At 44.8% G+C, this 22,622-nt stretch overlaps 1 protein-coding gene across 4 annotated transcripts in view; it reads right to left on the minus strand.

The window, feature by feature from the left end:
* The window catches only part of LOC121293375 (DENN domain-containing protein 5B), a 297,453-nt gene that overhangs the window by 78,764 nt on the left and 196,067 nt on the right, over positions 1-22,622 (minus strand). For all 4 annotated transcript variants that reach the window (XM_041216395.1, XM_041216394.1, XM_041216397.1 and 1 more), the window contains one exon: positions 12,537-12,724. In XM_041216395.1, the coding sequence (XP_041072329.1) occupies positions 12,537-12,724 (188 nt within the window). The remainder of the gene's footprint in view (positions 1-12,536; positions 12,725-22,622) is intronic.

Here is a 22,622-nt window from a genome sequence, read left to right on the forward strand (position 1 = left end):
GTAAAAGACAAGGCTGAAGAGTTTGCAACCATCTTCAGCCAGAAGAGCTGTGTGGATGATCCAGATTGGCGTCCTTCTGAGGTCTCCAGCATCAGAGATACCAGTCTTCAGATAACCCAACTCATTCCATGTGATATCAAAAAAAAAATGCCTGAGCGCACTGGACACATCAAACTGGCCCCGAAACACCCTGAACTACAGAACTAGCCACGCCCCTAGCCAAGCTGTTCCAGGACAGCTATAATACTGGCATCTACTCAACATTGTGAACAATTGTCCAGAAATGTACTGTCCACAAAAAGCAGGACAAATCTATTCCAGCCAATTACTGTCCCATCAGTCCATTCTCAATCATCAGCAAAGTGATGGAAGGGGGTTGTTGACAGTGCTATCATTCACCACTTACACAACAATAACCTGCTCACTGACGCTCAGTTTGGGTTCCGCCAGGACCACTCAGCTCCTGACCTCATTACAGCCTTGGTCCAAACATGGACAAAAGAGCTGAACTCCAGAGGTGAGGTGAGAGTGACTGCCCTTGACATCAAGGCAGCATTTGACCAAGTGTGGCATCAAGGAGCCCTAGCAAAACTGAAAGTCAATGGGAATCAGGGGAAAACTCTCCACTGGTTAGAGTCATACCCATCACAAAGGAAGATGGTTGTGGTTGTTGGAGATGAATCATCTCAGCTCCAGGACATCACTGCAGGAATTCCTCAAGGTAGTTCGCAGGCCCAACCATCTTCAGCTGCTTCATCAATGACCTTCCTTCCATCATAAGGTCAGAAGTGGGGATGTTCACTGATGATTGCACAATGTTCAGCACCATTTGCAACTCCTCAGGTACTGAAGCAATCCATGTCCAAATGCAGCAAGACCTGGACAACATTCAGACTTGGGCTGATAAGTGGCAAGTAATATTTATGCCACACAAGTGCCAGGTAATGACCATCTCTAGCAAGAGAGAATTTAACCATCGCCCCTTGACAGTCAATGTCATTACCATCACGGAATCCCCAACTATCAACATCCTGGGGGTTACCATTGACCAGAAACTGAAGTGGACCAGCCAAAAATTTCAGTGGCTACAAAAGAAAGTCAGAGGTTGGTATTCTGCGATGACTAACTCACCTCCTGACTCTTCAAATCCCATCTTCAAAGCCACCTGCAAGACACAAATCAGGAGTGTGATGGAAAACTCTCCAGTTGCCTGCAAGAGTGCAGCTCCAACAATGTTCAAGAAATCTGACACCATCCAGGACAAAGCACTCCACTTGATCGGGACCCCATCCTCTTCTCTCTCCTAGGCAGTCCCTCGGGATCAAGAATGGCTTGCTTCCACTCTGCTCGATGGGTTCTGACATGGCTGATCAGTCCAATGCATGATCTGCAGACTGCCAGATATGGCTCAGGTGGAGCTGGAAGAGTCAGGTAGGTGGGTTGTTTGGGGGTTTGTGTGCTCCCTCCGATGCCTCAATTTCACCTCTGCACATTCTTGATGAAGCCTCTCGATGCGTTTGTTGCCTTCCCGAATGATCCTTCTCCATTTTGGTCAGTGACAAGCCAGGGACTCCCACAAGTCGGGGGGGAATTTCGACCTCTTCAGGGATACTTAGAGAACACCCTTAAAGCGTTTCTGTTGTCTCCCTGGCAGTCTCCTGCCATGAATGAATTCCAGATACAGCAGTAGACCCCAACCCCACATTAAACATTCCCTTCCTCTACCCACAATGCACAGTGGCAGCAGTGTGTACCATCTACAAGATGCACTGCAGCTACTCACCAAGGCTCCTTGGGCAACACCTTCCAAACCCATGTCCTCTACCACCTAGAAAGGCAAGGGCAGCCAGCACATGAGAACACCACCAGCTGCAAGTTCCCCTCCAAGTCACTCACCATCCTGACTTGGAAATATATCACCGTTCCTTCACTGTTGCTGGGTGAAAATCCTGGAACTCCCTTCCTAACAGCACTGTGGGTGTACCTACGCCACATGGACTGCAGCGGTTCAAGGTGGCAGCTCACCACCACCTTCTCAAGGGCAATTAGGGACGGGCAATAAATGCTGCCCTTGTTAGTGATGACCACATCTAATAAAACAACAAAATAAAAAACGTCCATTGCTCGATATCTGTTAATCAGCCTTTTGTAGTCAAACAGGAGTAATTTGCATGGCAATGGGAAAAGAGCAGGGAATGGGACTTAATTGCATTGCAATTTCAAACATCTGCCATGCACATGTAGCCTTTTTCTGTGATGTAACATTCTGTGATACTCCAGTAGCCTGTGATCGTTGACTATAGAAAGGCACAGTTGTTAGATCCAGTCCATAACAGAAGACAGTGTTACTGTGTAGGCAACCTCAGCCACAATACAATTGGAGTTTCAGGGAAACACCACACCCACATTTTAGATAAGCAAATGGCGAGTTACTGTTGAATGCATTAAACCCAGCATTAATTTGCAGCGTATTGGACTTTCATTCCAATTTCACACAATTAACAGTCTCTCTAATTTTCAACAGAAAAAGAATCCAGCTGACCAGTGAAAACCTTCACAAGTCTGTTGAGTTGGCTGCAAATTATCAGGTGACCTATTTCTGGGAATTAAAATGTATAAGCCCTACAAGTTACTGCAGTATCAGCCAGTCTCAGACATTCAATCAATTTAAAACCTCTCATTGCCTGTTTAACTCAATGGATCTGTGCAGTAGCCAAAATTATGTTTGCTTTTCAGAGAGGGTTGAAGGGTAACACTCTTTCCGAGACGTACAAGTTCAAACGACATTTTCGTTTGAACTCGACATGCCTGGTCTGAAATGTGATTAAGTTGGATTTGAGTTGAGGCTGCCACTGGCTAAGTCTGTATTCCAATGAAACAGCCGACAACTGCATGGGTCCAAAGCAATCAGTAAGATCCAAATTGCGTACAAATAATAGGAAAATAAAACATGGGAACAAAGGAGCAGGAGTAGGCTATTCAGTTCATTAAATATCCTTCACCATTCAATACAATCATGGCTGATCACCCACTCCAATGTCTCTTTCCCACATTATCCCCATATCCCTTTTTGTCACTGGTATTTAGAAACCTGTCAATCTTTGTTTTAAACAGACACAGTGACTGAGTCTCCACAGCCCTCCTGGATATAGAATTCCAAAGATTTACAACCCTCTGAGTAAAAAAAAATTCTCCTCATCTCGGTCCTAAGTGACTTCCCTAATTTTGAAACTGTGTCCCCTGGTCCTAGACTCCCCAACCAGGGGAAACATCTTACCTGCATCTACCCTATCTATTACTTTAAGCATTTTGTAGCTTTCAATTTGATTCAATCAAAAGACCTGGGAAAAGTTAGTCCCTGTCTGCAGGAGACAGCAGTATATCTCAGCTGGGATTTCATCAGTGGTTTTGCTCATTCCCCATCTGGGTTTACTTCTGTTGTTTAATCTTCTTCAGTTTCAATTTTCTTGATAGAAATTTATGATTACAATAGTGTAGTGTAATGGACATAGTAACAGGAGGAAACCATTCGGCTCCTCAAGCCTGTTTAGCTATTCAGTTAGATCATGGCTGACTTGCAACCTAACTCCACCTACCCACCTTGGTCCTATAATACATTGATAACCTTGCCTGATAAAAATCTATCAAGCTCAGTTTAAAAAATTTTCATTTAACTCGCAGCCTCAATAGTTTTTCCACTTACCCTAAGTGTGAAGAGCTTCCTGACATCACAATTGAATGGCCTCACTCTAATTTTAGGCTTATGCTGCCCTTGGAAGGGGGATATCCATCTGAGGAAATAGTTTTTCTCCAGGTATCCTATCAAATCCATTAATTGTCGACCAATTATTCCCCCCATCAGTCTACTCTCGATCATCAGTAAAGTAATGGAAGGGGTCATCGACAGTGCTATGAAGTGGGACTTACTCAACAATAACCTCCTCATTGACCTTCTAAGATCCAGTTTGAAAACCTATGGGGCTGGTCCAGTTCAGTTTTTGGTTAATTGTAGTCCCCAGGATGTTGATGGTGGGTTTGGATTCTGCCAGGGCTGCTCAGATCCTGACTTCATTACAGCCGTGGTCCAAACAAGGACAAAAGAGCTGAACTCAAGAGATGAGGTGAGAGTGACTGCCGTTGACATCAAGGTGCCCTAGCAAAACGGGAGTCAGTGGGAATCAGGGGGAAAACTCTCTGCTGATGGAGCCATACCTAGCACAAAGGAAGATGGTTGTGGTTGTTGGAGGTCAGTCATCTCAGCTTCAGGACATCACTGCAGGAGTTCCTCAGGGTAGTGTCCTGGACCCAACCATCTTCAGCTGCTTCATCAATGACCTTCCTTCCATCATAAGGTCAGAAGTGGGGATGTCTGCTGATGATTGCACAATGTTCAGTACCATTCGTGACTCCTCAGAAACTGAAACAATCTATGTCCAAATGCAGCAAGACTTGGACAATATCCAGATTTGGGCTGATAAGTGGCAAGTAACATTGCCTGGCACTTGAGTGGCACGAATGAACATCTCCAACAAGAGAGAATCTAACCATCTCCCTTTGACATTCAATGGCATTACCAGTGCTGAATCCCCCACTAGCAACATCCTGAGGGGGTTACCATGGGCCAGAAACTGAACTGGAATAGCCATATAAATACTGTGGATACAAGAACAGGTCAGAGGTTAGGAATCCTGTGGCGAATAACCCACCTCCTGACTCCCCAGAGTTTGTCCACCATCTACAAGGCACAAGACAGGAGTGTGATGGAATACTCCCCACTTGCCTGGATGAGTGCAGCTCCCACAACACTCAAGGAGCGTCACACAATCCAGGGCAAAGCAGCCCGCTTGACTGGTACCCCATCCACCACCTTAAACATTCACTCCCTCCAGTCCCGGCACACAGTAGCAGCAGTGTATACCATCCACAAGATGCACTGCAGCAACTCACCAAATCTCCTTTGACAGCACCTTCTAAACCCACAATCTCTGCCATCTAAGACGTACAAGGGCAGCAGATAGATGGGAACACCCCCATCTGCAATTTCCCCTCCAAGCTACTCACCATCCTGACATGGAAATATATCATCGTTCCTTCACTGTCTCTGGGTCAAAATCCCAGAACTCCCTTTTTAACAGCACTACGGGTGTACCTACACCACATGGACCGCAGTGGTTCAAGGAGGCAGGTCACCACCACCTTCTCAAGGGCAATTAGGGATGGGCAATAAATGCTGGCCTAGCCAGCGATGCTCACATCCTGTGAATGAATAAATAAAAATATCATCTTAAACATCTCAATTCAAAGACTCCTTAACCTCTGATGTTACTTGACTAATAATGCAAAGGGAGTGTGTTCAAATCTCACCATGGCGGTTTGAGAATTTGAATTCCGTTTACTTTTTAAATCCAGAAAATAAAAGCTGATATTGATAAAATAGTGCAGCTGTTGGACTGTTGTGGAAACGGAATGTGAGGTACTAGAATTAATGTATCCGGTAAGGCAGGGCCTGATGTACTTTCTGTGAATGTAAAAATAGACACCTATTTTTTGCTGCAATCCTTGAAGTGCATTCGTGCAATCCAGGTTGGAAACATAGCTATTTCAGGCAGTTCACGGTCTCAAGGTTGATGTTATCTGGGTCAGTTGCTACAGAGCTTTATATAAGGAATCTCTCCAACCTCTTGAATAAAGCTGATGTGCTCTCATTTCATCTGAGTGAGTTGGTCATTAAGCAGCCCCATAGGTTATCAAACCGGATCTGAGAAGCTCCTTGAGACCATCATTTTGCTGATTGTCTGGGGGCTGAGCACTGGGCATCTCAAGATTTCTCTGTTCTATATTTTTGTGCATTTACACCAAGTTATTTCTGTTGCTGAGTATAAAACCCCTTCCCATTCACTCCCATTGTATAAAATCCTGTGGATCAAACCACCCCCATGGTGAGAATTTTTATTTTATTTATTTACAGAACACGGGCGTGGTTGGCAAGGTGAACATTTATTTCCTACCCCTCGTTGGCCTTGAGAAGCAGCTAGTGAGCTGTCTTCATGAACTACTGCAGTCCGTGTGGAGTTGCTGCACCCACAGTGCTGTTAGGGAAGGAGTTCCAGGATTTTGACCCAGTGACAGTGAAGGCACAGCGATATAATTCCAAGTCAGGATGCTGAGTTACTTGGAAGGGAACTTGCAGGTGGTGGTGTTCCCATGCATCTGCTACTTTCTAGGTGGTGGAGGCCATGGGTTTAGGAGGAGCTGTTTGAGAAAAAGGCTTTGGCATGTTGCTGCAGTGCTTCTTAAAGATGGTAACTACGACAGTGATGGTGGATCGGGGATTGGGGAAGTAAATGATGAACATATTGGAGGATGTGGGCTGCTTTACCCTGGATAGTGTTGAGCTTCTTGAGTGTTTTTGGAGCTGTACTAAATCAGACAGGTGGACAGCATTCCATCACACTCTTGAATCGTACATATGAATATTTGTCGCTTGCAGTGAGTGTAAATGAGCCACGTTGCGCTCAGCTGATTATCTTAAATTGGTTATTAGTGTAGCTTTTTGCACACTCAGGATTGCTCATCAAGTGCTGTCCAATTGTGAAGTCACAATTGACAGGAGATAGTTTGTTCTGGGTTTTGCAAATGTGGGTTGGTTGAGTACAGTCTGTACTCTGCTTATTATGAATAACCGAAGGAACACGGTGTTTGATTCAATCAACCAATCACTGAGATGTAGCTTATTTATGCTTGCTAAGGAACCTATTCTCTGCAAGCAAAAGGAACATGTTTAAGCCATGTGCCTTGAGGGCTAAGGTCCTGAACACTCATTTACAGAACTGGGACAATGTCCCAGTAGTGGAGGCAGGCTGTCTAATCTTCTGCTCTTGGCATCCATCTGTTTCCATTCCCGCTTCGGGCCTGCTACCAGTGACCAGCAGACACAAAGAGGTTCTGCAGGAGGGGACACAGAAAACAGCCAGAGAAACTACTGTAACCAAAAAAGACTCCAGCCTACCCACTGTTACCCTGTCATGAAAATAGTGTGGGCAGGCACAACCAGGCAGGAGGCGGGATTGCGATGTTGGGAAATGGCCTAACTCGTGAATCCCGTCATGTGGATGAAAATCTGGACTGTTGCATCAGCCACACTTTGCAGAATGCATCCCTAAAGCTGTTAAATGCCTGGTCAAGACACCAATCCCTTGACCAGAAATGCATCTGGACTTCTACAATGGGAAGCAAATAGGAATTCTATCCACAGAGATAAAAACAAAAAAACTGCGGATGCTGGAAATCCAAAACAAAAACAGAATTACCTGGAAAAACTCAGCAGGTCTGGCAGCATCGGCGGAGAAGAAAAGAGTTGACGTTTCGAGTCCTCATGACCCTTCGACAGAACTTGAGTTCGAGTCCAGGAAAGAGCTGAAATATAAGCTGGTTTAAGGTGTGTGTGTGGGGGGCGGAGAGATAGAGAGACAGAGAGGTGGAGGGGGTTGGTGTGGTTGTAGCGACAAACAAGCAGTGATAGAGGCAGATCATCAAAAGATGTCAACAACAATAGTACAATAGAACACATAGGTGTTAAAGTTAAAGTTGGTGATATTATCTAAACGAATGTGCTAATTAAGAATGGATGGTAGGGCACTCAAGGTATAGCTCTAGTGGGTTTTTTTTTTATATAATGGAAATAGGTGGGAAAAGGAAAATCTTTATAATTTATTGGGAAAAAAAAAAAGAAGGGGGAAACAGAAAGGGGGTGGGGATGGGGGAGGGGACTCACGACCTAAAGTTGTTGAATTCAATATTCAGTCCGGAAGGCTGTAAAGTCCCTAGTCGGAAGATGAGGTGTTGTTCCTCCAGTTTGCGTTGGGCTTCACTGGAACAATGCAGCAAGCCAAGGACAGACATGTGGGCAAGAGAGCAGGGTGGAGTGTTAAAATGGCAAGCGACAGGGAGGTTTGGGTCATTCTTGCGGACAGACCGCAGGTGTTCTGCAAAGCGGTCGCCCAGTTTACGTTTGGTCTCTCCAATGTAGAGGAGACCACATTGGGAGCAACGAATGCAGTAGACTAAGTTGGGGGAAATGCAAGTGAAATGCTGCTTCACTTGAAAGGAGTGTTTGGGTCCTTGGACGGTGAGGAGAGAGGAAGTGAAGGGGCAGGTGTTGCATCTTTTGCGTGGGCAAGGGGTTGTGCCATAGGAGGGGGTTGAGGAGTAGGGGGTGATGGAGGAGTGGACCAGGGTGTCCCGGAGGGAGCGATCCCTACGGAATGCCGATAAGGGGGGTGAAGGGAAGATGTGTTTGGTAGTGGCATCATGCTGGAGTTGGCGGAAATGGCGGAGGATGATCCTTTGAATGCGGAGGCTGGTGGGGTGATAAGTGAGGACAAGGGGGACCCTATCATGTTTCTGGGAGGGAGGCGAAGGAGTGAGGGCGGATGCGCGGGAGATGGGCCGGACACGGTTGAGGGCCCTGTCAACGACCGTGGGTGGAAAACCTCGGTTAAGGAAGAAGGAGGACATGTCAGAGGAACTGTTTTTGAATGTAGCATCATCGGAACAGATGCGACGGAGGCGAAGGAACTGAGAGAATGGGATGGAGTCCTTACAGGAAGTGGGGTGTGAGGAGCTGTAGTCGAGATAGCTGTGGGTGTCGGTGGGTTTGTAATGGATATTGGTGGACAGTCTATCACCAGAGATTGAGACAGAGAGGTCAAGGAAGGGAAGGGAAGTGTCAGAGATGGACCACGTGAAAATGATGGAGGGGTGGAGATTGGAAGCAAAATTAATAAATTTTTCCAAGTCCTGACGAGAGCATGAAGCAGCACCGAAATAATCATCGATGTACCGGTGCTGCTTCATGCTCTCGTCAGGACTTGGAAAAATTTATTAATTTTGCTTCCAATCTCCACCCCTCCATCATTTTCACGTGGTCCATCTCTGACACTTCCCTTCCCTTCCTTGACCTCTCTGTCTCAATCTCTGGTGATAGACTGTCCACCAATATCCATTACAAACCCACCGACACCCACAGCTATCTCGACTACAGCTCCTCACACCCCACTTCCTGTAAGGACTCCATCCCATTCTCTCAGTTCCTTCGCCTCCGTCGCATCTGTTCCGATGATGCTACATTCAAAAACAGTTCCTCTGACATGTCCTCCTTCTTCCTTAACCGAGGTTTTCCACCCACGGTCGTTGACAGGGCCCTCAACCGTGTCCGGCCCATCTCCCGCGCATCCGCCCTCACTCCTTCTCCTCCCTCCCAGAAACATGATAGGGTCCCCCTTGTCCTCACTTATCACCCCACCAGCCTCCGCATTCAAAGGATCATCCTCCGCCATTTCCGCCAACTCCAGCATGATGCCACTACCAAACACATCTTCCCTTCACCCCCCTTATCGGCATTCCGTAGGGATCGCTCCCTCCGGGACACCCTGGTCCACTCCTCCATCACCCCCTACTCCTCAACCCCCTCCTATGGCACAACCCCTTGCCCACGCAAAAGATGCAACACCTGCCCCTTCACTTCCTCTCTCCTCACCGTCCAAGGACCCAAACACTCCTTTCAAGTGAAGCAGCATTTCACTTGCATTTCCCCCAACTTAGTCTACTGCATTCGTTGCTCCCAATGTGGTCTCCTCTACATTGGAGAGACCAAACGTAAACTGGGCGACCGCTTTGCAGAACACCTGCGGTCTGTCCGCAAGAATGACCCAAACCTCCCTGTCGCTTGCCATTTTAACACTCCACCCTGCTCTCTTGCCCACATGTCTGTCCTTGGCTTGCTGCATTGTTCCAGTGAAGCCCAACGCAAACTGGAGGAACAACACCTCATCTTCCGACTAGGGACTTTACAGCCTTCCGGACTGAATATTGAATTCAACAACTTTAGGTCGTGAGTCCCCTCCCCCATCCCCACGCCCTTTCTGTTTCCCCCTTCTTTTTTTTTTCCCAATAAATTATAAAGATTTTCCTTTTCCCACCTATTTCCATTATATAAAAAAAAACCCACTAGAGCTATACCTTGAGTGCCCTACCATCCATTCTTAATTAGCACATTCGTTTAGATAATATCACCAACTTTAACTTTAACACCTATGTGTTCTATTGTACTATTGTTGTTGACATCTTTTGATGATCTGCCTCTATCACTGCTTGTTTGTCGCTACAACCACACCAACCCCCTCCACCTCTCTGTCTCTCTATCTCTCCGCCCCCCACACACACACCTTAAACCAGCTTATATTTCAGCTCTTTCCTGGACTCGAACTCAAGTTCTGTCGAAGGGTCATGAGGACTCGAAACGTCAACTCTTTTCTTCTCCGCCGATGCTGCCAGACCTGCTGAGTTTTTCCAGGTAATTCTGTTTTTGTTTAGGAATTCTATCCAACTGTGCAGTGCTCTATGCCTTTGGGAGGCCCTTTATATCCCAGACGTACAGGTTGTTGGGCGTAGTAAATTCAATTACAGGGTTAAAACCCCAGGAAAACAGTACAAATGAAACTGCTTGAAATATTTCTCATGTCAGCCCTTAAAATAGTCAATTAGATGGGTGAACGTTCTAAATAGTCATCAACAAACCTGACAATATTGCCAAGCAGCACAGGGTAGTTTATTATCACTTGAATTAAGCCATTAACTTGACGTGCACCAGCGCTACTTTGCAGTGCAGTTCAGATGAAATAAATATGTCACCTACCACCTGACAGCAGAAAGACCGGTCATGGACTGAAGAGCAAGATGGTGGATCCAATAGGAGAGTAATGCTCTTCCAAGCGCAAGGCCCACCATCAATCTTTGAGCTCAGCTCCCTTTGTTTTGTAAGTTTATGTTAGAAAGCCTGGTAGGATACATCGCTAAACTGGAGCTTTGATAATATCAATCCCTCCAACAGGAACAGGAGTAGGCCATTCAGCCCTTCGAACAAGTTCTGCCATTCAATTTAGAACATGGCTGCTCTGTTATCTCAACTTCCTTTAAGTGCCTTTGATACATGTCACCTGATATTCTTACCAAACAAAAATCTCTCAGTCTCAGTTTTGAACATTTCTATTCTATTCTTTGAGTGGGGTGGGGTTGATAGTGGCAGAGGTGGAGAGAGTGTGCCCCAGTTTTCTACTACTCTTTGCTCTGGATGGTATATTGAGATCCAGAATCTTTTACTTCCTCCTCCTGTTTGGAGGCAGTGCAAGAAGGGGGTTGTTAGAAGTCTTTTGGTTATAGCTGTAAAAGATAAATGAGGGAAACTTTCCCCCTTTTTCTGGTTATTGTTCTAATACTGGACAGGAAAGCAATACAATGGCTGATGATAAACCCTTGAAGGGAACATCAGTCAGCAGCTGTGCCAGAGATGAAATATAAAAATTCTTAACAGGCTTAACAGGGCAAAAAAGATTTGCCTTTTACAGTACCTTTCACAACCACGGGATGTCCCAAAGCCCTTTACAGCCAACTAAGTATTTTTGAAATGTAGTCACTGTTGTAATGTAGAAAACACAGCAGCCAATTTATGCACAGCAAGCTCCCACAATCAGCAATGTGATAACGACTAGATAACCATCTTTCAAGATGTTAACTGAGGAATAAATATTGGCCAGGACATCAGAGATAACTCTCCTTCAAAATAGTGCTATACAATCTTTTATATCCATCTGAGGGGGACCTCTGTTTGACATATCATCTGAAAGACAGCACTTCTAACAGTACAGCACTCCCTCTGTACTGTGTCAAAATGTCAGCCTTGACTATTGTGTTGAAGTCCTGGAGTGAGACTTGAGCCAACTATCTTCAGGCTCTGAGGCAGGAGTACTATCAGCTGAACCACGGCTGAACTAGGTGAGGGTAATTCTGGGAGGATATTTCCCTTGGCTTGTGAGCCTAGAGCTTGTAGGGTCACATCTCAGAATAAGTGAGTCAGCCGTTTACCATTCAGATGAGGAGAAATTTAATCAAAGGGCTATGAACTTTTGAAATTCTCTACACAGCGAGTTGTGGACAGATCAGTCATTGATATGTTCAAGACAGAGGTTAATAGATGTTTGGAAAAGGAGAGAATTAAAGGAAATAGCGATAGTGTGGGAAGGTGCAACTGGGCTGGAAGATGAGCCTTAAACTTGTTGAATGGTGCAGTAAGGAGACTGAGGGGCCAATGGTCTATTCCTGCTGCTATTTCTTATGTCTTTGTGAGATTGCTTGTTGATCGGCTAAGAAGTGAAGCGCTCACCGAGGCAAAACAGTAAACAGACTGGAGCAGACAGCAGATCTGAATTTGGGTCAGATAAAGAGGGCCCTTGGCCTCCAGATTACCAATGCTATCAACTTCTCATTGCAGTCCCCCTCCTCTGCCCACTCCCCACCACCCCAACACCCACAACACACCATCCCAGTGAGTTCAGAATCCTGGTCTCATCCACCCTCCCTGTCTCCTCGTTAAGTTCCGTCTCCTTGAAGTGTAAAGTTGGATGCGTTAATCCCAACACTCGACGTGCTGATCTGTTTGTGGGAAGGAGACACTGACTTAAACGGGCTCCTGCTCTTACCTCTTGTGGGAGCTCCAACTTGGACCGGTCATTGGGCTCCTTGGATTGCAAACCCATCAGGTACGGAACTGGAGCGTCAAGAAAGTGCAGCAGGGAAGCCGGGAGGATGGGAACGTAGACATGCTGCCACTGGAAAGGGAAGAGGAGTGCTGTGATTCCTTCAGCCACCGTCATTAGCCGCTGGTAATCTGAAAGCAGACAGTGATTTGTGTTTACCCTTCGGTGGAAAGCACAGGAGATGAAGGCTTCAAAAAAAAAACGTCCATGCAAGATGTCATCCCACCAAATGTTCAGTTTTGCTTTTCAACAATCTGTGTCAATATACTGCAACCGTATCTATGTACAGCCACTTCAGAGATAGCACTTTACTTAACACTGTACACCAAAAAGTAATGACATTCTTTGAATATATATTTTTTAATAGTAATGAGGGAATGGATAGACAAACAGTGTTAATAGTATGTTAATTATATTGTTAGGAAAATATGTGAAGGGTATTGTTTAATTAGTACTTTGAGCAGATATAAATAGGTGACAGCTGGGACACTGGGTGTGAGAGGAGAGCCATGAGACTGAACAAAGTCAATAAACTCTCAGTAAAGAAAAGCTCTGTGTCTTGGTTTTGACATCACCAACCTGTCTGGATCCTATTAAGAACTATGATAGGCAAGACTACTAGTTTACTGTTTTCAGAAATGGAATTATGGTCTACAGTTCTCAGAAAATCAAGAAAGAAACCTCAGCATCCCGTACAAAAAAATACATTTGCCTCTGTTCGGCAGCTCTGATGATCAGTCATAAGATTTGCCAGGCGATCAGAATAGGTCACATTAACAGTTACAAAGAAAGTAGCTTGCATGACTTGCAAAATATTTCACAGTTAGCAGTGTTATCAGTCTTATTTGACACATTGATACCATACAGCATGGGGAATATAGACAGCAATAGTACTGTGCAAAAAAACAGTCACACTTAGAGGTTTTGAGACCTTATTTTTCGACAGAAAAGCTCTTGTTATGATTGAAATTAAAATGGTATATCTTAAGTTTAATTCAACTGTAAAACAATTCATCCAACATTTATATAGCCCCTTGAACGTTGTAAAACGTTCACAGAAGCATTATGAAACAAAATTTTGGCACCGAGTCACATAATGAGATATTAGTGTAGATGGCCAGAAGTCACCTGTGGTCAAAGGGGTAGGTTTTAAGGAATGTTAGAAAGGAAAATAGAGATGCAGAAGTTTGCAGCGAGAATTCGGGATATTGGAGCCTTGACAGCTGAAGGCAAGACGACCAATGGTGAAGCAATGGAAATCAGGGACTGGCAAGGAGCAAGAATTAGAGGATTGGTGAGATCTTGGAGGGTTGTAGGGCTGGAGGAGGTTGCAGAGATATGGATGGTCAAGACCATGGTGGGGAGTGGGGTGAGGGTGATGGGTTGGTATGAAAATAAGGGTGAGGAGTTTCAAATACACCCACTGCTAGACAGGGAGACTATCTAGGGAATCAGATGATGGGTGAATGGATTTTGTGCAAGTTAGGATATGAGCAGAGTTTTGGATGAGCTCAGGTTTACAGAGGGTGTAAGGTGAGAGGCCATCTAGGAGAACATTGGAATAGCCAAATCCCAAGGTAACAAAGGCATAAAAGTACCAAAGCAGCCAGAGGATTGGTGGGGAAGGGAATTGTGTATCTTGAATGGACTGGTTTATGGAATGTTGCTGCTCATCATTCCACTATCAAATTAGGCAACATTGTCTTAAACTATCCTGTACGCCAATGCTTTGTTTTGAGTTATCATTTGGAACTGTGGGAGAATATTTTTATAAGCATTTCTTTACCCCCTGCTCACACATTTTCATTCTCCCTCCCACAGATCAATCCACTGGGGAAAATCTATGTGGGTTTCATATTTCCCTGAGGTTTAGCTGCTCCAGATTGGCTCTTTGGCCAGTCCAGTCATGGTGAGTGTTGCATTTTGGAATTTAGAGGAGGATGTTTCAAGTGTTGCACCTAATTTCTAGAGGGATAGAATTGAGGAATTATGACAAAGTTCAATAGGGTAGATGTGGTGGTAGACACCTCATTACTCGAGTATGTCTAAGCTCTAAGTGATTTCATCATCCTCTGTGGGTCCTCTCATGATTGAAGAATCCAGTGCGAGACTGGCCTCAGAACTGCCAGTTCATGTTGTTGTTGTTGGTGCTTGGGGGAAATTCTGCAGACACGCCACCTCCGGCCTTCCTCTGGATATGTCGAGTGTTGCAAGATTAGCATAGACGGTTCTTGATGCATGCTGAGCCACATTTCATGGCTTGCTCCACATGGGCTGGTCAGCTGCAATGTTTTCCCAAGAGAGGTGGTCTGCAGTGCAGACGTTGGTAGGGTTTTTTTTTAATGGGGTCTTTGCATCTTTTGTACTGTGCACCTTGGTCCGAGACAGCTCCCCATAGAAAATCTGCTTGGGGATTCTGCAGTCATCCATGGCCTGCCCATCTGAGCTGAATTTTCTGGAGGGTGGTCTCCATGCTGTTGAGCACAGCATGATGAAGGGCCTCGTTGCTAGTGATTGTGTCATACCATCAAATATTTACGATGGACCTCAGGTGTCTTTGGTGGAAGTGTTTCAGGTGTGGCACCTATAGCACATATAGGGGAGCTGTAAAGAAAATGTTCCCACTTGTGGGAAAGAGCAGAATGGCGGGGGTGGGGGGTGGGGCGATTAATCTAAGATCGTCACTAATCAAATCAGGAGAATCTTCACCTCCCAAAGAACATTTAGAATGCGGAACCCACGAGCACAAGGGATGATTGGCATAGATGTATTTAAGAGGAAGCTAGATAAACACGAGGGACAAAGAAATAGAAAACTATGTCGATGGCTGGGAGGATGCCAAAAGACTTGTTTTTGTGCTGTAAATTCTATGTAATCAAATTGCTACCCATTTTACATATAATCTTTGGGGAGTGAACTCACTCATACTGGACTCATTAAGTCAAGATGGACGATTTCATTTTGAGACCAGCAGGAGATAGCAACCAGGGGCCCACACCTGGAGCAGCAACCTGACTGGGCAGTCCCTAGATCAGGGATGATCAGAGATCCAATGCTGGTTTCCATTCCAGAATGGTGGTGGGGTATTGAGTGGGGGGAGGGGAGGTGTGGTTGGTGTTCGGGAAAAGCAAGGCATAAACCAGTCAGTTGGAATTATTTGCTAAAAAAAAGGACCAGACAATTCACTGTGGTGACCAACCCCATGTAAATCAGTCCTTTTGCTAGGACAATAATTTGCATTTATATAGCACCATTAACACAGAAAACAAAGTGCTTCATTGGGGCCTAAACAAAAAATGGCTGCCATGCCAAAGAAAGCAATATCAGGAGATGTAGGCAATAGTTTTGCCAAAATGATAAGTTTTATAAAGAAATGACTTGCATTTATATAGTGTCTTCATGACCATTAGATGCAGCAAAGCACTTTACAAACCAATTAACTGTAGTCACTGTTGTAACACAGGAGACGCAACATTAAATTTGCACACAGCAAGCTCCCAGAACCAGCAATGTGACAAATGAACAGATAATTTGTTTTAGTAATATTAACTGATCAATAAATATTGGCTAGAACACCAGGAGAACTTCTCAGTTCTTTCTTAAAATAATGCCATGGGGATTTTACATCTACCTGAAGGGACTTAGGTTTAATGTCTCGTCTGAAACATGGCACCTCCAACAGTATGGCACTCACTCAATACTGAACTGGAGTTTCAGTTTGAGTTATGTGCTCAAGTTCCTGGAGCCAGGCTTAAACCCACAACCTTCTGATTCAAAGGTGGAAGCGTCACTACTGAGACAACATGGTCTTAAAATAGGAAAGTGGGGGGGCGGTGGAGGGGGCTTAGGGAGGGAATGCTGGGAGAAAGGGATAGGAGCCTGCACAAAGCCAAAGACTAAAAAGAAATGAATATGACCCACTAATCAGGACATGGCTGCACAAGTGAATATTTTCTGTATTCAAAACAAAAGGATTTAATGTTAAGTGAAGCGAGTTTTGATTACAACCATCATTCACTCTGTAAAATAGAGCAGACTGATACTTTTGAGTACAGCCTTGTCTCACTAGAGTTTCACCCATGCAACCACTGAACAATTGGAGAAGCTTATTTTGGGGTACATATGAAAAACACAAGATCCAATTCAGATCATAATTTTATCTTGTTAGCTGGGGTGGGCATATTGATAGAATTTGATTAGAGATCGGGCAGTTTGGAAGCTCTCCTGAATGCAGGAAGTCCGTGCATCTCTTGTAGGATTGGCCAGAGCTTATGCAGAGCTGCTGGATCTAACCAAAATTTTGCTCTGAAACTTATAGCACAGCCTGGGTGATATTTTTAATTCATCACCTCAATTTACTCACATCAGTCCCAGTGACAGTGCCCATGTCTAACATTTAATTTTGAAATTACTTTACTGACAGCCCAGGAAAGTTTTATATCAGTTGGTCTTATGTCTGTATTTCAATCCAGCGTAAATGTCCAGCAGTACAACTTGCCAGAGTTGTTGATAATTATCAGGAAAGAGCATAGAGTGAAAGTCAATAAATCCAAGCTTCAGCACTCTCAAAACCAGAGCTCAGCAGGCCCACTCAGACCAACTCCATTTCAGATCCAACGATGATCAATTATTGAAGTTGGTTATTGTTCTGCTCAAGTGCTTGAACGCCATATGATCGTCACAGTGTCAAGCCTCATGAATTATTTCACAACGCCGGCTATGCCGTTTCGAGATTGAATATAACAATGACTGCAAATCTACACTTGCTGCCTCCATCACATGGAAGCAAGCTTGGTTGCTAAGGAGTCACAGTAGGCTCCGGGCTCCCTGTTGCCACGGTGATCAAATCAGCAGGTTGCTTTGCTACATACTTTTAATATTATAAATCAAACCGCGAGCCACTTCCACTGACTGCTAACACTTGATCAAAATTGTCCTAGAATGAGATTTCTCCTTATTTTAAGTTGTTCATCAAATATTCAAAATGTTTTCATTTCAGTATAAATTTAGAATAGAGATGATAGCACTCATGTGTGAAAACCTCTTTTCTTGTCTCCTTCCAAAATCCATCGTCTCCTGTAGACTCTCAGTACAGCGTGATTTCAGTTATACACCCCCTACCATTCTCCACATCTTAGCTTGGATAGTAGGAGCTGTCGGTTATGGAGGACAAACAGCACAGCCCAAAACTTTCATCACTCAACGTCCACATACATGCTGTGATAGCTTATAACATTCAGCCGCTGGCTTTTTTCTGGCTCCTTATCTTGCCCCATGAGTGCAGAGGACAGTTGCCACAATCCAACTGTTACCCTGGCTGAAAGTAATCAATCTGAGCTTGTGGCGCTGATTGAAATTGGCAGGTAAGATGTGGTGGGCATCACGGAGACATGGCTGCAAGGGGATCAGGACTGGGAGCTAAATATCCAAGGATACACATCCTATCGAAAAGATAGGCAGGTTGGCAGAGGGGGTGTGGTTGCCTTGTTAGTAAGAAATGAAATTAAATCGTTATCAAGAAATGGTATAGGGTCAGATGATGTAGAATCTGTGTGGGTAGACTTGAGGAACCGCAAAGGTAAAAAAAACCATAATGGGAGTTATGTACAGGCCTCCGAACAGTAGTCAGGATGTGGGGCACAAGGTACACCAGGAGATAGAAAAGGTGTGTAAGAAAGGCAAGGTTACAGTGAACCTGGGGGACTTCAATATGCAGGTAGACTGGGAAAATCAGGTTGGTAGTGGATCCCAGGAAAAGGAATTTGTGGAATGTCTATGAGATGGCTTTTTGGAGCAGCTTGTGGTGGAGCCCGCTAGGGAACAGGCAATTCTAGATTTAGTGATGTGTCATGAGGCAGATTTGATAAGGGAGCTTAAGGTGAAGGAAACCTTAGGAGGAAGTAACCATAATATGATAGAATTTACCCTGCAATCTGAGAGGAAAAAGCTGGAATCAGATGTAACGGTATTACAGTTGAATAAAGGCAACTACAGAGGCATGAGGGAGGAGCTGGCCAGAAATGACTGGGAGATGAGCCGAGCAGGAAAGACAGTGGAACAGCAATGGCAGGAGTATCTGGGAGTAATTTGGGAGACACAGCAAAAATTCATCCCTAGGAAGAAGAAGCATTCTAAAGGGAGGACGAGGCAACCATGGCTGACAAGGAAACTCAGGGACAGCATAAAAGCTAAAGAGAAAGCATACAATGCGGCGAAGAGCAGTGGGAAACCAGGGGATTGGGGAGCCTACAAAGACCAACAGAGAACAACTAAAAAAGAAATAAGGAGGGAGAAGATTAAATATGAGGGTAAACTAGCCAGTAATATAAAAGAAGACTGCAAGAGTTTTTTTTTCGATATATAAAGGGTAAGGGAGAGGCAAAAGTGGACATTGGGCCGCTGGAAAATGACGCTGGAGAAGTGGTAGTGGGGAACAAAGAAATGGCGGAGGAACTGAATAGGTACTTTGCGTCAGTCTTCACAGTGGAAGACACGAGTGACATCCCCAAAGTTCAAGAGAGTTGGGGGGGCAGAGGTGAGTATGGTGGCCATTACCAAGGAGAAGGTGCTAGGAAAACTGAAAGGTCTGAAGGTGGATAAATCACCTGGACCAGATGGATTACACCCCAGAGTTCTGAAGGAGATAGCTGAAGAGATAGTGGAGGTGTTAGTGGTGATCTTTCAGGAATCACTGGAGTCAGGGAGGGTCCCAGACCCCTGTTTAAGAAGGGAGTGAGGCAAAAGATGGGAAATTACAGGCCGATTAGCCTGACCTCGGTCGTTGGTAAGATTTTAGAGTCTATTATTAAGGATGAGATTTCAGAATACTTGGAAGTGCATGGTAAAATAGGGCAGAGTCAGCATGGTTTCATTAAGGGGAGGTCATGCTTGACAAATCTGTTAGAATTCTTTGAGGAGTTAACGAGTAGGTTAGACAAAGGAGAGCCAATGGATGTTATCTACTTGGACTTCCAGAAGGCCTTTGACAAGGTGCCACACAGGAGGCTGCTCAGTAAGATAAAAGCCCATGGTGTTAGAGGCAAGGTACTAGCATGGATAGAAGATTGGCTGTCGAGCAGGAGGCAGAGAGTGGGGATAAGGGGGTCCTTCTCAGTATGGCGGCCAGTGACTAGTGGAGTTCCGCAGGGGTCAGTGTTGGGACCACAACTTTTCACTTTATACATTAATGATCTAGATGAAGGAACTGAAGGCATCCTGGCTAAGTTTGCAGATGATACAGAGATAGGTGGAGGGACAGGTAGTATTGAGGAGGCGGGGAGGCTGCAGAAGGATTTGGACAGGTTAGGAGAATGGGCAAAGAAGTGGCAGATGGAATACAACGTGGGCAAGTGTGAGGTCATGCACTTTGGCAGAAAGAATAGAGGCACAGACTATTTTCTAAATGGGGAGAGAATTCAGAAATCTGGAGTGCAAAGGGACTTGGGAGTCCTAGTCCAGGATTCTCTTAAGGTTAACTTGCAGGTTGAGTTGGTAGTTAGGAAGGCAAATGCAATGTTGGCATTTATTTCGAGAGGACTAGAATGTAAAAGCAGGGATGTGCAGCTGAGGCTTTGTAAGACTCTGGTCAGACAACATTTAGAACATTGTGAGCAATTTTGGGCCCCATATCTCAGGAGGGATGTGCTGGCCCTGGAGAGGGTCCAGAGGAGGTTCACAAGAATGATCCCAGGAATGAAAGGCTTAACATATGAGGAACGTTTGAGGACTCTGGGTCTATACTCGATGGAGTTTAGAAGGATGAGGGGGGATTTGATTGAAACTTACAGAATACTAAAAGGCCTGGATAGAGTGGACGTGGGGAAGATGTTTCCATTAGTAGGAGAGACTAGGACCTGAGGGCACAGCCTCAGAGTAAAGGGAAGACTTTTTAGAACAGAGATGAGGAGAAACTTCTTTAGCCAGAGAGTGGTGAATCTATGGAATTCATTGCCACAGAAGGCTGTGGAGACCAGGTCATTGAGTGTATTTAAGACCGAGATAGATAGGTTCTTGATTGGTAAGGGGATCAAAGGTTATGGGGAGAAGGCGGGAGAATGGGGTTGAGAAACTTATCAGCCATGATTGAATGGCGGAGCAGACTCGATGGGCCAAATGGGCTAATTTCTGCTCCTATATCTTATGGTCCTATGGAATTCAGGCCACCCTTCTGATGTCCTGGACAATTATCACATCCATGTCGCTTGCGTTTATGTCGTGCTTAATTACATGGCTCAGACATGCGTTGAAGCTTCAAGGCAGATTAAATAACATGGTGCAGTTACTGCTGTTCTGTGGGGAACACGGCTGTCATATCGAGTATGGCAAGGTCCCACAAACAGCAATGAGCTGAATGACCACTGCATTTGTTAATGTTAATTGAGAGGGCAATGTTGGTCAGGACGCTAGAAGAAGTGATAGAGATGGTCAACATGCTGCCAAGCCAGCTCCCACTTCCCCAGGATGCCCTGATGTGATCATGCCAAATATCTGGTGATTGAAATGTAACATTATCCAAGGACATCTATACAGCTATGTCAATATTTATGGAAACAGATGTCTATTGCTAGAAAGACTCTAATCAATCCTTTCTAACAATGTGGGGACTGTATACATCAGCTTAAGGATCAGATGTCCTTGGATAACATTGTAGTTTAGTAGTCTGAGTTTGATTTCTTCAATCCAAGGCACTTATACACAAATGATTGCTGAATAGATCAGGAAACAGATCAGGAGACATTCATCATTTTGTACTGGCCAGCACACATACTGTACTGATTTCAGAACCTTCCATCATTCTCCTGTCACACTTTCTTGCACCCATTGATCACTGTCCACACATTCTGTTTCAAAGGTAGTTGCTGGGTTGTGATGTTTTTCGCTGAGGAATAACTTGCTGGTACATACCCAAGGGACCGGGGCTAATTGGATAGCCATTTGAAAGACTGGACAGACACTGTGGGCTGAATGGCCTCTTTCTTTGCAGTTATGTAATAAAGAAATAACTTGCATTTAAACAGTGCCTCTCACAGCCCAAAGATTACCTTTGTAGTCACTGTTGTAATGAAGAAAATGCCACAATCAACTTGCACACAGCAAGATCCCACAAACAGAATGACCAGAAAATCTGTTTTCTTGGTGATGTTGCTTGGGAGACATGTAAATTGACTAGGACACCAGAAAAACTCCCATGCTCTTCTACAAAATAGTGCCAGAGGATCTTTTACATCCACCTGGTCAGGCTGGGGAGGCCGAGGTTTATTGTCTCACCTGAAAGACAGCACCTCCAACAGTACAACACTCCTTCAGTACTGCACTGGACTGTCAGTTTGGACTTTGTCCTTGAAGTAATGTCCACTGACTGAGAGACGAGAGTGCTACCCACTGTGTCACGGCTAATAGTTGAATATAAGCTTCTATGCAGGCAAGAAACTGACCTGAAAAAATTGTGGCAGTGCTAGTGGTACACAGGACTTCGAGCCAAGGATTAGAGCTTCCAGGGATTAGAAACCATAATCCAGGCTCAAAATCTAATGCCCCACTGAGTGAGTGCTGCATTGCCAGAAGTGCCACATTTTAGCGGAAATTTTGAGTCCCATCTGCCCCTTGTAGTGGTTCATGTAATGGTATCATTTAAAAATAAAGCACAGGGAGTTCTCCCTCTGTTTTGGCCAACATTCTTCTCTCAACCAATACAAAAATAGCTCTGAAGGGTCACATGGACTCGAAACGTTGACTTTGTTTTTCTCTCTCCACAGATGCTGTCAGACCTGCTGAGTTTTTCCAGCATTTTCTGTTTTTTTACAAAACCAGATTAACTGTCTAGTCACTACAGCTTGCGCATTTAAAATAATACGATGTTTCACCAAGCTACAGAGGACTGCAATCGGACAAAACCGACACACAGCCAAGGAAGGAAACATTAGGCCAGGGAACTAAATGTTTGGTTAAAGAGCTAAGTTTTAACTTTACCTGTTGTTTGTGGAATTTTACTGTGAGAAAATTAGCTGGCATGAAACGGGGTGGGGTTTG

The sequence above is a fragment of the Carcharodon carcharias genome, chromosome 21 (assembly GCF_017639515.1).
Source record: "Carcharodon carcharias isolate sCarCar2 chromosome 21, sCarCar2.pri, whole genome shotgun sequence".
NCBI classification, from domain to species: Eukaryota; Metazoa; Chordata; class Chondrichthyes; order Lamniformes; family Lamnidae; genus Carcharodon; species Carcharodon carcharias.